The sequence below is a fragment of the Periplaneta americana genome, chromosome 12, assembly GCF_040183065.1.
Source record: "Periplaneta americana isolate PAMFEO1 chromosome 12, P.americana_PAMFEO1_priV1, whole genome shotgun sequence".
NCBI classification, from domain to species: domain Eukaryota; kingdom Metazoa; phylum Arthropoda; class Insecta; order Blattodea; family Blattidae; genus Periplaneta; species Periplaneta americana.
This window is the reverse complement of record NC_091128.1, coordinates 166,899,453-166,917,060: the sequence shown is the minus strand read 5'-3', so window position 1 is coordinate 166,917,060 and position 17,608 is coordinate 166,899,453. Positions and strand designations below refer to the sequence as shown.

The window sequence follows — 17,608 nt, the reverse complement described above, 5'->3', positions numbered from 1 at the left end:
GCGGAAGATACAGTATAGCCAACATAATTACATTAGAACGTCTGACTTTTAAACAGCAACCAGAAGAGGTTATAAGCAACAATGGCGCAACAACAATGACACAAAACACGCGGAAGATACAGTATAGCCAACATAATTACATTAGAACGTCTGACTTTTAAACAGCAACCAGAAGAGGTTATAAGCAACAATGGCGCAACAACAATGACACAAAACACGCGGAAGATACAGTATAGCCAACATAATTACATTAGAACGTCTGACTTTTAAACAGCAACCAGAAGAGGTTATAAGCAACAACAATGACACAAAACACGCGGAAGATACAGTATAGCCAACATAATTACATTAGAACGTCTGACTTTTAAACAGCAACCAGAAGAGGTTATAAGCAACAACAATGGCACAAAACACGCGGAAGATACAGTATAGCCAACATAATTACATTAGAACGTCTGACTTTTAAACAGCAACCAGAAGAGGTTATAAGCAACAATGGCGCAACAACAATGACACAAAACACGCGGAAGATACAGTATAGCCAACATAATTACATTTTCAAGAAAAAAGAAAGAAAAGAAATCAATACCCTACATAATTTATTTTCTAAATCATATGACATGAGATGGGGCCGGTTTTATCTGCCCAACCCTGTATTAATCCACAAACTGATCACTGGCTGACTTGGTCCACTCTGGTTGTGAGCCCCTCATATACATTTAAGACTATTTTTCTCTGCTTTTGAGAGGGTTTCCACTCTTATGATTAATAACCACACACACCGAGGATGCAGAAGCCATGCTTCAGTACCACGTGCTTATGTGAACAACTACGAGCTCAAGTGACGCCAGCTTGTTACAAGAACAGACTACCTCAGTATTACTGTTGATGTTCATCCGCGTTCATAGTACATAACAAAATATAAAAGTAGCTTTCCTTTTACACAGCGTTTTAGGCCTACATATGAGTGAAGTTATATGTTTAATCGTATTTAACAACAAGAATTCAATTTTTTATTTTCAAATAATACAAGATCATCGTTTCCAAATACGAACTATTTTTTTCCTGCGTCATGTGAGTGTTTCGACTGGGAGCCAATCACGGGTATGACAGCAACGTGCTTATGTTTAAATTAGGATTTTTCTTACAGCGAAAACAGTATAGAAATTAATGATATTACTTACAGTTCATGCTGTACACTCCGTAATATTTCCTTTGGCCATAATAATGGGGGGTAAATTCATAATAAATACGGAAAATCTGTAATAGGTGGCACCCCTGCTACCCTATATAATTTAAGATAATGGTCAAGAGCAGTGGTGTTACAATAGTGTAAGAACGTCACTTACATGACACTTGAGGATACTGGCATCAAACGACCTCTGACAGGTGTCGACGAAGCACAGGGCTGACGTCTGCGTGATGAGAGCTGCCTCGGAGTCCAGTGAGTCAGCCGTATCCGAAGACTGAATCACAGGCAACTGCACAAAGCCGCGGTAATCTGGTCCTTTGTCCCTCACCCTCACCGAGAACACCTGGAACCACAACCCCATTAAATCTGTAATATGATTAATATTCTTCTTCACAGGTGAAAAATCAGGATAACTTGAGCTATTGCTGAATACAGTAGATGTGAGGGGAAAAAAATTAAAATATTGGTATGTGGATGACCTTTGTCTCCTTCTTTTTCATCCCCTCACAATTCCCCTGCCAACTGTCTGATTACAGATTGCCAACATTTCTATTACTTAATGATAGTTTAAAGTCAACATTTGAGATGAGTGGAATCGAACCTGTGGCAGTAGCTTAACTGGGAATCGGCATTCAGATATTTACACCATTAAACTACAGATGAAGGAATATAAATTAAAGCTAGCCCTGAAAAGTGTGGTAAATCAAGATATAGCGTGGAAAAAAGGATTTTAAAAGTTGTGGTTGTTCATGGTCAGTGATATAAGAGACAAAGGAAGCAGGAAGTGAGATTCAGAATAAAACTGAAAATAACCTGATATTAGTAGTTTCAGAATAAAATTGAAAATAACCTGATATCAGTTCAGAGATTCAAAATAAAATTGAGAATAACCTGATATCAGTAGAAATTCAGAATAAAACTGAAAACAACTGATATCAGTAGAAATTCAGAATAAAACTGAAAATAGCCTGATATCAGGAGATTTAGAATAACATTGAAAATAACCTGACATCAGTAGAAATTCAGAATAAACCTGAAAACAACCCGATATCAGTAAAAATTCATAATAAAACTGAAAATAGCCTGATATCAGAAGATTCAGAATAAAATTGAAAATAACCTGATATCAGTAGAAATTCAGAATAAACCTGAAAACAACCTGACATCAGTAGAAATTCAGAATAAACCTGAAAACAACCCGATATCAGTAGAAATTCATAATAAAACTGAAAATAGCCTGATATCAGAAGATTCAGAATAAAATTGAAAATAACCTGATATCAGTAGAAATTCAGAATAAAACTGAAAACAACCTGATATCAGTAGAAATTCAGAATAAAACTGAAAATAGCCTGATATCAGTAGACTCAGAATAAAATTGAAAATAACCTGATATCACTAGACATTCAGAATAAAACTGAAAAATAACCTGATATCAGTAGAAATTCAGAATAAAACTGAAAACAACCTGATATCAGTAGAAATTCAGAATAAAACCGAAAATAGCCTGATATCAGTAGAGAGGCTCAGAATAAAATTGAAAATAACCTGGTATCAGTAGAAATTCAGAATAAAACTGAAAAATAATCTGATATCAATACAAATTCAGAATAAAACTGAGAATAACCTGATATCAGTAGAAATTCAGAAAAAAAAACTGAAAAATAATCTGATATCAATACAAATTCAGAATAAAACTGAAAATAACCTGATATCAGTAGAAATTCAGAATAAAACTGAAAAATAATCTGATACTGAAAATAACCTGATATGAATACAAATTCACAATAAAACTGAAAAATAATCTGATACTGAAAATAACCTGATATCAGCAGAAAAACTGAGAATAACCTGATATCAGTAGAAATTCAGAATAAAACTGAAAAATAATCTGATATCAATACAAATTCAGAATAAAACTGAAAACAACCTGATAGGCCTATCAGTAGAATTTCAGAATAAAACTGAAAAATAATCTGATATCAATGCAAATTCAGAATAAAACTGGAAATAGCCTGATATCAGTAGAAATTCAGAATAAAACTGGAAATAGCCTGATATCAGTAGAAATTCAGAATAAAACTGAAAAATAATCTGATACTGAAAATAACCTGATATGAATAGAAATTCAGAATAAAACTGAAAAATAATATGATACTGAAAATAACCTGATATCAGTAGAAAAACTGAGAATAACCTCATATCAGTACAAATTCAGAATAAAACTGAAAAATAATCTGATATCAATACAAATTCAGAATAAAACTGAAAAATAATGTGATACAGAAAATAACCTGATATCAGTAGAAAAACTGAGAATAACCTGATATCAGTACAAATTCAGAATAAAACTGAAAAATAATCTGATATCAATACAAATTCCGAATAAAACTGAAAACAACCTGATAGGCCTATCAGTAGAAATTCAGAATAAAACTGAAAAATAATCTGATATCAATGCAAATTCAGAATAAAACTGGAAATAGCCTGATATCAGTAGAAATTCAGAATAAAACTGGAAATAGCCTGATATCAGTAGAAATTCAGAATAAAACTGAAAAATAATCTGATACTGAAAATAACCTGATATGAATAGAAATTCAGAATAAAACTGAAAAATAATATGATACTGAAAATAACCTCATATCAGTAGAAAAACTGAGAATAACCTCATATCAGTACAAATTCAGAATAAAACTGAAAAATAATCTGATATCAATACAAATTCAGAATAAAACTGAAAAATAATGTGATACAGAAAATAACCTGATATCAGTAGAAAAACTGAGAATAACCTGATATCAGTACAAATTCAGAATAAAACTGAAAAATAATCTGATATCAATACAAATTCCGAATAAAACTGAAAACAACCTGATAGGCCTATCAGTAGAAATTCAGAATAAAACTGAAAAATAATCCGACATCAATACAAATTCAGAATAAAACTGAAAATAACCTGATATCAGTAGAAATTCAGAATAAAACTGAAAAATAATCTGATACTGAAAATAACCTGATATGAATAGAAATTCAGAATAAAACTGAAAAATAATCTGATACTGAAAATAACCTGGTATCAGTAGAAAAACTGAGAATAACGTGATATCAGTAGAAATTCAGAATAAAACTGAAAAATAATCTGATATCAATACAAATCAGAATAAAACTGAAAACAACCTGATAGGCCTATCAGTAGAAATTCAGAATAAAACTGAAAAATAATCTGATATTAATATAAATTCAGAATAAAACTGAAAATAACCTGATATCAATACAAATTCTGAATAAAGCTGAAAACAACCTGATATCAATACAAATTCAGAATAAAACTGAAAATAACCTGATATCACTACAAATTCAGAATAAAACTGAAAATAACCCGATATCATTACAAATTCAGAATAAAACTGAAAATAACCTGATATCAATACAAATTCAGAATAAAACTGAAAATAACCTGATATCAATACAAATTCAGAATAAAACTGAAAATAACCTGATATCAATACAAATTCAGAATAAAACTGAAAATAATCTGATAACAATACAAATTCAGAATAAAACTGAAAATAACCTGATATCAATACAGATTCAGAATAAAACTGAAAATAACCTGATATCAATACAAATTCAGAATAAAACTGAAAATAACCTGATATCAATACAAATTCAGAATAAAACTGAAAACAACCTGATATCAATACAAATTCAGAATAAAACTGAAAACAACCTCATATCAATACAAATTCAGAATAAAACTGAAAATAACCTCATATCAATACAAATTCAGAATAAAACTGAAAATAACCTGATATCAATACAAATTCAGAATAAAACTGAAAACAACCTCATATCAATACAAATTCAGAATAAAACTGAAAATAACCTGATATCAATACAAATTCAGAATAAAACTGAAAATTACCTGATATCAATAGAAATTCAGAATAAAACTGAAAATAACCTGGTATCAATACAAATTCAGAATAACACTGAAAATAACCCGATATCAATACAAATTCAGAATAAAACTGAAAATAACCTGATATCAATACAAATTCAGAATAAAACTGAAAATAACCTGATATCAATACAAATTCAGAATAAAACTGAAAATAACCTGATATCAATACAAATTCAGAATAAAACTGAAAATAACCTGATATCAATACAAATTCAGAATAAAACTGAAAATAACCCGATATCAATACAAATTCAGAATAAAACTGAAAATAACCCGATATCAATACAAATTGAGAATAAAACTGAAAATAACCTGATATCAATACAAATTCAGAATAAAACTGAAAATAACCTGATATCAATACAAATTCAGAATAAAACTGAAAATAACCTGATATCAATAGAAATTCAGAATAAAACTGAAAATAACCTGATATCAATACAAATTCAGAATAAAACTGAAAATAACCTGATATCAATACAAATTCAGAATAAAACTGAAAATAACCTGATATCAATACAAATTCAGAATAAAACTGAAAATAACCTGATATCAATACAGATTCAGAATAAAACTGAAAATAACCTGATATCAATACAGATTCAGAATAAAACTGAAAATAACCTGATATCAATACAAATTCAGAATAAAACTGAAAATAACCTGATATCAATACAGATTCAGAATAAAACTGAAAATAACCTGATATCAATACAAATTCAGAATAAAACTGAAAATAACCTGATATCAATACAAATTCAGAATAAAACTGAAAATAACCTGATATCAATACAAATTCAGAATAAAACTGAAAATAACCTCATATCAATACAAATTCAGAATAAAACTGAAAACAACCTCATATCAATACAAATTCAGAATAAAACTGAAAATAACCTGATATCAATACAGATTCAGAATAAAACTGAAAATAACCTGATATCAATACAAATTCAGAATAAAACTGAAAATAACCTGATATCAATACAAATTCAGAATAAAACTGAAAATAACCTGATATCAATACAAATTCAGAATAAAACTGAAAATAATCTGATATCAATACAAATTCAGAATAAAACTGAAAATAACCTGATATCAATACAGATTCAGAATAAAACTGAAAATAACCTGATATCAATACAAATTCAGAATAAAACTGAAAATAACCTGATATCAATACAAATTCAGAATAAAACTGAAAACAACCTGATATCAATACAAATTCAGAATAAAACTGAAAACAACCTGATATCAATACAAATTCAGAATAAAACTGAAAATAACCTCATATCAATACAAATTCAGAATAAAACTGAAAATAACCTGATATCAATACAAATTCAGAATAAAACTGAAAACAACCTCATATCAATACAAATTCAGAATAAAACTGAAAATAACCTGATATCAATACAAATTCAGAATAAAACTGAAAATAACCTGATATCAATAGAAATTCAGAATAACACTGAAAATAACCCGATATCAATACAAATTCAGAATAAAACTGAAAATAACCTGATATCAATACAAATTCAGAATAAAACTGAAAATAACCTGATATCAATACAAATTGAGAATAAAACTGAAAATAATCTGATATCAATACAAATTCAGAATAAAACTGAAAATAACCTGATATCAATAGAAATTCAGAATAAAACTGAAAATAACCCGATATCAATACAAATTCAGAATAAAACTGAAAATAACCCGATATCAATACAAATTCAGAATAAAACTGAAAATAACCTGATATCAATACAAATTCAGAATAAAACTGAAAATAACCTGATATCAATACAGATTCAGAATAAAACTGAAAACAACCTGATATCAATACAAATTCAGAATAAAACTGAAAATAACCTGATATCAATAGAAATTCAGAATAAAACTGAAAATAACCTGATATCAATACAAATTCAGAATAAAACTGAAAATAACCCGATATCAATACAAATTCAGAATAAAACTGAAAATAACCTGATATCAATACAAATTCAGAATAAAACTGAAAATAACCTGATATCAATACAAATTCAGAATAAAACTGAAAATAATCTGATATCAATACAAATTCAGAATAAAACTGAAAATAACCTGATATCAATAGAAATTCAGAATAAAACTGAAAAATAATCTGATACTGAAAATAACCTGATATGAATAGAAATTCAGAATAAAACTGAAAAATAATCTGATACTGAAAATAACCTGGTATCAGTAGAAAAACTGAGAATAACGTGATATCAGTAGAAATTCAGAATAAAACTGAAAAATAATCTGATATCAATACAAATCAGAATAAAACTGAAAACAACCAGATAGGCCTATCAGTAGAAATTCAGAATAAAACTGAAAAATAATCTGATATTAATATAAATTCAGAATAAAACTGAAAATAACCTGATATCAATACAAATTCTGAATAAAGCTGAAAACAACCTGATATCAATACAAATTCAGAATAAAACTGAAAATAACCTGATATCAATACAAATTCAGAATAAAACTGAAAATAACCCGATATCATTACAAATTCAGAATAAAACTGAAAATAACCTGATATCAATACAAATTCAGAATAAAACTGAAAATAACCTGATATCAATAGAAATTCAGAATAAAACTGAAAATAACCTGATATCAATACAAATTCAGAATAAAACTGAAAATAATCTGATATCAATACAAATTCAGAATAAAACTGAAAATAACCTGATATCAATACAGATTCAGAATAAAACTGAAAATAACCTGATATCAATACAAATTCAGAATAAAACTGAAAATAACCTGATATCAATACAAATTCAGAATAAAACTGAAAATAACCTGATATCAATACAAATTCAGAATAAAACTGAAAACAACCTCATATCAATACAAATTCAGAATAAAACTGAAAATAACCTGATATCAATACAATTTCAGAATAAAACTGAAAATAACCTGATATCAATACAAATTCAGAATAAAACTGAAAACAACCTCATATCAATACAAATTCAGAATAAAACTGAAAATAACCTGATATCAATAGAAATTCAGAATAAAACTGAAAATAACCTGATATCAATAGAAATTCAGAATAACACTGAAAATAACCCGATATCAATAGAAATTCAGAATAAAACTGAAAATAACCCGATATCAATACAAATTCAGAATAAAACTGAAAATAACCTGATATCAATACAAATTCAGAATAAAACTGAAAATAACCTGATATCAATACAAATTCAGAATAAAACTGAAAATAACCTGATATCAATACAAATTCAGAATAAAACTGAAAATAACCCGATATCAATACAAATTCAGAATAAAACTGAAAATAACCTGATATCAATACAAATTCAGAATAAAACTGAAAATAACCTGATATCAATACAAATTCAGAATAAAACTGAAAATAATCTGATATCAATACAAATTCAGAATAAAACTGAAAATAACCTGATATCAATAGAAATTCAGAATAAAACTGAAAATAACCTGATATCAATAGAAATTCAGAATAAAACTGAAAATAGCCTGATATCAATACAAATTCAGAATAAAACTGAAAATAACCTGATATCAATACAAATTCAGAATAAAACTGAAAATAACCTGATATCAATACAAATTCAGAATAAAACTGAAAATAACCCGATATCAATACAAATTCAGAATAAAACTGAAAATAACCTGATATCAATACAAATTCAGAATAAAACTGAAAATAACCTGATATCAATACAAATTCAGAATAAAACTGAAAATAACCTGATATCAATACAGATTCAGAATAAAACTGAAAATAACCTGATATCAATACAAATTCAGAATAAAACTGAAAATAACCTGATATCAATACAAATTCAGAATAAAACTGAAAATAACCTGATATCAATACAAATTCAGAATAAAACTGAAAACAACCTCATATCAATACAAATTCAGAATAAAACTGAAAATAACCTGATATCAATACAAATTCAGAATAAAACTGAAAATAACCTGATATCAATACAAATTCAGAATAAAACTGAAAACAACCTCATATCAATACAAATTCAGAATAAAACTGAAAATAACCTGATATCAATAGAAATTCAGAATAAAACTGAAAATAACCCGATATCAATAGAAATTCAGAATAACACTGAAAATAACCCGATATCAATACAAATTCAGAATAAAACTGAAAATAACCTCATATCAATACAAATTCAGAATAAAACTGAAAATAACCTGATATCAATACAAATTCAGAATAAAACTGAAAATAACCTGATATCAATACAAATTCAGAATAAAACTGAAAATAACCTGATATCAATACAAATTCAGAATAAAACTGAAAATAACCCGATATCAATACAAATTCAGAATAAAACTGAAAATAACCTGATATCAATACAAATTCAGAATAAAACTGAAAATAACCTGATATCAATACAAATTGAGAATAAAACTGAAAATAATCTGATATCAATACAAATTGAGAATAAAACTGAAAATAACCTGATATCAATAGAAATTCAGAATAAAACTGAAAATAACCTGATATCAATAGAAATTCAGAATAAAACTGAAAATAACCCGATATCAATACAAATTCAGAATAAAACTGAAAATAACCTGATATCAATACAAATTCAGAATAAAACTGAAAATAACCTGATATCAATACAAATTCAGAATAAAACTGAAAATAACCTGATATCAATACAGATTCAGAATAAAACTGAAAACAACCTGATATCAATACAAATTCAGAATAAAACTGAAAATAACCTGATATCAATACAAATTCAGAATAAAACTGAAAATAACCTGATATCAATACAAATTCAGAATAAAACTGAAAATAACCCGATATCAATACAAATTCAGAATAAAACTGAAAATAACCTGATATCAATACAAATTCAGAATAAAACTGAAAATAACCTGATATCAATACAAATTCAGAATAAAACTGAAAATAATCTGATATCAATACAAATTCAGAATAAAACTGAAAATAACCTGATATCAATAGAAATTCAGAATAAAACTGAAAATAACCTGATATCAATGGAAATTCAGAATAAAACTGAAAATAACCCGATATCAATACAAATTCAGAATAAAACTGAAAATAACCTGATATCAATACAAATTCAGAATAAAACTGAAAATAACCTGATATCAATACAAATTCAGAATAAAACTGAAAATAACCTGATATCAATACAGATTCAGAATAAAAGTGAAAATAACCTGATATCAATACAAATTCAGAATAAAACTGAAAATAATCTGGTATCAGTAAGGCCTCAGAACTAGGAATGGAACATTCGAAACCTCTAATCTTGCGAATCTTGAAAAAGATTCACGCTTTTTTCGTCATTCGAATCCTAACCTAAGAAACTATTAAAGCTTCGGAAAGACTTGCTGGTACCAGATCATCAATATCACCTCATGCCATCCCTGAGTGACACACTGTTTACAGTATGACTTCTAGCAGAATCTTCCGGAATTTACATGATTTGATAAACTTTTAGGATTCGGATTCGATGAAATTTAAGATTTGTCCCAGCAATACTCAGAACTAACAAAATCAAAACTAACTTCAAAAAATTTAAACCAACCTGAGAAAACCAAATCTAACCTAAGCCAAAAATCACGTAAAATTACTTCTACCATCCTGACAAAGACAAGCCTAATCTACACCAAAAATTTCGTAAACATATTAAACAACAGATAACCTAAGAAAATCAAATTAACCCAAATGAAGCATTTGCATATTGCAGGTTCAGTACTGTAACTAAGTAGAATAGAACCCTGCTTATCCGAGAGGAGGAGGTGATTTTGGAAAGCGATTTTTCGGATAACCCATAAATTCCAGAAATCCTACTTATCTCTGAAGAAAAAAAATCTCTTTATTGTCATCCAGGTACTCTAAAAATTAATTAGGTCTACACCTTATAATAACAAGATCTACTTAAAGTACAGTAATCAGATATTTTGGTTCGAGTTTTATTTTCGCAGCATTTCTTCACTGCTATGTCCCTCCACTGTTTTATTAGCAAAATATCACTTTCCTCCACAAAACGTGAAGCAATCTGTAACGGAGAATTCACCATCCTTTATTCTATTATTGGCTTAAAGTCGATAATGTGTTAAATTGGAAAAATTATATTAAAGAAATTACCCTCAAACTAAATTCAGCTTTTTTTTGCAATTCATTTTGCGTAATTTTCAGAAAAGTCTGTGAATATGTTAGAAATTTAATTTTTCAGTCGTTGACTTTACTACATTATATATTTTGTTAGGTGTTAACCTTTACATAATAAATTGTGTGATGTATGAACGTTTTCGTTGACCATGTCAACATCATCAGATACACTCTGTCATTTTACAATATCAATACTCTCAATGTTATCTACACAATTCACATACAATACATGTTTACTGTCATATGAAGGTAAAACCTATTAAAAAATTATATGAATTAGTTTTATAATGTTGAATTGTGGATACCCCAACTGTCAACAATTAAAATATACTTATATTATCATGGGTATATTCTTTGCAAATCATCACATGTGAACGATAATATGAACGATGTAATGATATGAGGCTAAAAGTAAGATAAAGTATAAAAATGATGAGCTAACTCTATTTAATGCTTTACTATGCATGTGAGGATTTGCAAATTACAATATTTTGTTACAAGGTATTCACTTTTCCATATCATAGTATAAAATTCTGGCCTGTTATAACTGCCTATATTTTGTAGATCTTGGTGTTATTGTTTATGCCAATATGTTGGGTTTAAACTGTTTATAATTAATCAGATGATGGGCGTATGTTCTGTTGTTCATGTTACAGGATAATTATTCAATGTAGTAGTGATGTTGTAGAAGTTTATTTAACATGGTGTGAATCGAAAGTCTGAAATCGTAGTTGTGGAAGTGTTTTCTGTGGATGTTGGTCGTGTACTAGCTAAGTGGAGAATTTTATACTATGATATGGAAAAGTGAATACCTTGTAACAAAATATTGTAATTTGCAAATCCTCACATGCATAGTAAAGCATTAAATAGAGTTAGCTCATCATTTTTATATTTTATCTTACTTTTAGCTTCATATCATTACATCGTTCATATTATCGTTCACATGTGATGATTTGCAAAGAATATACCCATGATAATATAAGTATATATTAATTGTTGACAGTTGGGGTATCCACAATTCAACATTATAAAACTAATTCATATAATTTTTTAATAGGTTTTACCTTCATATGACAGTAAACATGTACTGTATGTGAATTGTGTAGATAACATTGAGAGTATTGATATTGTAAAATGACAGAGTGTATCTGATGATGTTGACATGGTCAACGAAAACGTTCATACATCACACAATTTATTATGTAAAGGTTAACACCTAACAAAATATATAATGTAGTAAAGTCAACGACTGAAAAATTAAATTTCTAATAAATTCAGCTTGTTTTGCTATTAGATCTATGCAAAAGATAGTAAATATCAATACCTTAAAAACAATATACTTTGCATACTTCCACTCGGTAATGAGTTTTGGAATAATATTCTGGGGAAATTCCACAGATAGTAACAGTATATTTCTATTACAAAAAAGAGTAATTAGAATAATAGTAGGTGCCAAATCTAGGGAATCGCGAAGGACTATTTTCAAAAAACTACACATAATACCCATGGCTTGTCAGTATATCTTTTCATTAATAATCTTCCTCGTATGTAATCGTGAAAACTTTGTAACTAATTCAACAGTTCATAGCATAAATACACGTAAAAAAAAAAAGACTTCCATACTCCATCGGCAAGTCTATCGTGCTATCAAAAAGGAGTGCGTTATATGGCAGTAAAAATTTTTAATAGCCTCCCTATCGATATAGAAAATGAAACTCAAAACATAAAATTATTTAGGGCCAAATTAAAGAAGTACCTAATTTCTCACACCTTCTATTCTGTAGGTGAATTCATGACATTGTATTGTATTGTATTTATTAACATTCCATGGTATTCATACATTGCTTTACAGCTAGAATATGGAACAAGTCAAAAAACTTAATACTATTATAAAGTCTTAATTTATAGTCACAGTCTAGATGAAATATATATACAGACAAGATTTACAATATAGTCTACTAGTACAACACATAGTTTTAGTATCAATTTCATGAAGTGTTATTGAATGTCGAATGAGATAATCTGTGAACACCTAAATAAGAAAGCTTAGGTGAAAATTTAAAAAAAAAAAAGCATGTTTACATCTTTATACAACTTACTGCAAGTACTGTAAAACTGATACCGTAATCAAGAACTTTCATTCAAATAAAGTTGACAAACTCTTCTATTCTTCTTTTTATTTTACTCTGTATAACTTGTGTTGATATAACGTACCTGTGTTGTTGTGCCTGTAATAAGCTTGCAGGCCTCTGTTGACATCTTCCTTTTTTCACCTCCCTCTTTAAAGACAACATCACAGGCTCTGTTTTTACAAATAAGTCCTCTTGTCCCATTGTATGTACCACACTTAGGGCACTTTCTTACACCACGAAGAGTGGCTCGACCCAAATCTGACAGAAGAGCTTTCAGTTTATCATCATTCGGCATATTCGTAACTTACATATGGAACACATACATACAAGTGCTGTAAAAAAAGCAAATCGAGTGACAAGTTAATCTTATGTTTGCATGACAAATTGGGATTTATGAATAGTAACAAAGTAACACAAATAAGGCTTAGCTGTCATACTATTCTTTCTCTTTCTTAAAATATTCATAACATACTATACCATTAACTAACAGAGACAATGTAACTCATAAGAGGTTTTATTTTAAGGTTATGCTAACACCAACTCACAAAATTAACATTACACTCAAACATTGACATAACTAAATAAATCACCTTTATTTTTCACTTAGTTTGAAGTGCTGCACAATTTCATATTTCCTCTGTGTAGAAGACTGAAAAGAGCATTTAAACACGCCCCAAATTCTAATACAGGTAATAAATTTCAACTTCAGTAATTCACATCACTCCCAAACACCTCAGTTTCAGATCACATTCACTCAAACTCATCGTTCAGTGACAAACAGCCAGTGTTGCTAAATTTAGTCACCAAAAAGTCCCTTCGAACTACTTAAAAAAATTTCTCACTTTACAAATAAATACCTGCACAGTACGTACTTGTACCTAGACCTACATATATTATAATATATGTAGGTCTAGCTTGTACTGTACTACTGGTTTTATTAATACAATAGCGAGTAGAATGAATAAGCTACGCCAATTTTTTTCTCGACTTCATGCTGTACACTCTAATGAGCAAAGACTTACGGTATTAATGTGAAATTGTGGCGCTGCAATCCTTATCGCGCTGTGCCGTAGCTTATCTGGGTTTATAGCTTTCTGTAGCTTATACGATCAACAATATACAGAATGTCCCCGGAAGAAAGTAAAATACTTCAGGATAAAGTAATTTGGGTTAATCTACGTCGATTTAATCTGATATACCTATGTTCGAAATGTAACGATTGAGAAGATATTGATGTGCGAACTTTTAAAAGGGGAGAGGCATTATAGGCGTACCGGTATTTCTGCGTTTTGGAACATTGTGATATGATACATTATTGCACCTTGTGTTGTTCCAATAAGTTTATTTCATAATTACGTACAAACTCAGTAAGAAAATAAAATAATTACACAAGACAAATTATCAAAGTTACCCTACTTACGGGTTCCATGAATTGTAAATTCGAACCGGTACTGGTTCTCTTTCCGACCTCAATGAAACAGTTTCCAGTCTCAGGTAACATCGGGTAAACACAGGAAAATACGCAGCTAGACGGAACCCTTCGATTGAGAAAACGTCGTCTGTATTCTTTAATAGCAGCCAATGCATTGTCATCACAAAATCCATAAGCAAAACCATGTCCAAATGTTCACTATGCGAATACACGAATCAAATGTCAAGTGAACGTGTATTCAGTTGTATGTGTTGCGGTGCTCACAGGGACGTCGCTAGGGGGGTGCGAAAGGGTGCGCAAGCACCCCATAAAAGATCGGAGCACCCCTTTTCGCACCCCAAAGGGCAATTTATTAACAAAATACTAGGTATAAATTATTTTGAAGAACAAAAACAAACAAACAATTTCTTGGATGTGAAAAAACAACTACGTCCCATAGTGTATCGTAATGGATGTGATGAGCAATAATAATAATAATTTATTTTTATTTTTATTTATTTATTTATTTATTTATTTATTTATTTATTTATTTAGAATATTAACGTGCAAAAACAACAGCACAAGGCCAATTACAGTTTTGCACGATACAAAACAGAACAAAACAACAAATGATGATGAGAATGAATGATAGAAAATGGCAATGAGATGAAATACAAACAATATAATGGTCTACATCAATCATTGATCAAATAATAATTATAAAATTAGTACAATGAGAATTGAAATAATGGAATGATCTACATGAATCAATAGACCAAATGCAAGAAATATATGGACAAATAATTATTAAAATTAGATCAGTGAGTTAAAACTCAAAGATATACTACACATTAAATTGATCCAAGTTGAATCCATGCAAATTAGCATATTTAATGCATCTGCAGACCGGAGAGAGAGATTTAGGATTCTTATTATAAAACAATTTATGAAATCTTAAACCATTAGCAGGAATACGAAGACTAATATTGCTTATGAAAGATTCACAATCAATATCACCCTTAATGACTTTGCAAAAAAATAAATAATCAAGATCCTGACGTCTGGTGAACAAACTACCGCAATTGAATTAATTGCATTTAATCTCATAGTTATAATCGGAATTTGGTAAAAATCTATAAGAACACAAGGAAATAAATTTTCTTTGGATATTCTCCAATTTAGCCGAGTCAGTGGAAGTAATGGAGTTCCATACAACAGATGCATATTCAAGCTTGGATCTAACCAACGTATAGTATGAAATTAATAAACACATAGGAGTGGAAAAAGAATAAGTTATAGACCTAATTAGACCAAGCATTCTTAACGAATGGGTATAAATATATTGCACATGATCATGGAAATATAATTTTGAATCAATAATAATAATAATAATAATAATAATAATAATAATAATAATAATAATAATAATAATAATAATAATAATAAACAGATGTATAGTATGCGCGCAAGTACATGAGAGAACATTTTGGATTTTTTATGTACCACATTTTTACAGCTCGCACCCCATTTTTAAATCTCGCACCCAATCCACACCCCCCTTGGTCTGATCCTGGCGACGTCACTGGGTGCTCAGTGTGCAAAATATCTGGAGTAACATTCTAGCACGTCAAGTATAGTACACGGAACCGTACAACGTTTCAATATTTCTCCCCAACCATTATTAGACTTCGGGCATAGGTGTATCCTGTATTTTCCTGGGTGAGCACATTCTTTCATTTAATAACATAAATAGTCCGTTAATATTTTCGTAGTTTTGTAGGGGTATCCTAAATGTTACGTACCATTTAATACTAGTGATAATATAACTTAAATGAACTTACACACTCGTAAATTCCATTACATTTTTGTGCTAAATTATATTATAATATCTACATTTTTATGCATTTTGTTATGAAGTTTATGGATAAATAAATACAGTATGCATTTTGCTACTTACGAAGGTATTGAGAATATGCATCTCAGAAATGTGCCTTGAATGCACTGGGTAGTTTCATTGTTGTAAATGCAGACAAGATGAAATACAGAACTGTTTGAAGGTTGCAATTCAACCACCGAGCGTGATTCGGATTTAAAAAAGAAAGACAAAATATTCTTAAATGATAAAGTAAAGAATTTCAAGAGGAACTTGGACCTCCAGTCTGTCACTCGTCACTTAAAATATTTCAGTCTCTAATTCCGGAAATAATGGCCATACAGAGGAACGGGATGCGACCCTGTATTCCCCCTTCACTTACTTCTTACACGATAGCATCAAAACGGGAATCACGAACAAAAGCTGATTTTCGAGACATTCCGCCGCCATAACTCCGCAGTACGTGTACTGAAAACAAAGCCAATGGGTGCGTTGAATAAAGCTCCTCGAACTCTAACTCCAGCATAAAGGACAACTCTCTATCCTCGTTCGTTTGGACGGGAGAGGCCGGCAAAATAAAAAAAAAATGGTCATTTTGACCTTCCAAAACAATTTTCTCTACACAAGGAGAACGGAGCGGCTCAGAGGCCCGCCCTTTTAACTGTAGCATCCCTGCATGTTCACTAATAATCACCGCTAAAATCCAGCAAATCCGCCGCACTTCTTTCCAGCCTTATGTTTTTTGCCTTCCTAATATGTTTGCCTCTATTCTCCGGAAATAATTGCGATATCGAGGAAGGGGATGCGGTCTTGTAT

The 17,608-nt window shown here is 29.5% G+C and overlaps 1 protein-coding gene across 1 annotated transcript in view; it reads right to left on the bottom strand.

Annotated features, from left to right (window-relative positions):
* Positions 1-14,250, bottom strand: part of LOC138711157 (uncharacterized protein C2orf42) — a 33,633-nt gene extending 19,383 nt beyond the window's left edge. Inside the window, exons 1-3 of the mRNA XM_069842509.1 lie at positions 14,099-14,250; positions 13,591-13,840; positions 1,350-1,535 (exon numbers count right to left, since the gene is read on the bottom strand). Of these exons, the coding sequence (XP_069698610.1) occupies positions 1,350-1,535; positions 13,591-13,803 (399 nt within the window). The 5' untranslated portion in view covers positions 13,804-13,840; positions 14,099-14,250. The remainder of the gene's footprint in view (positions 1-1,349; positions 1,536-13,590; positions 13,841-14,098) is intronic.
* Between the last annotated feature and the right edge of the window lie 3,358 nt (positions 14,251-17,608).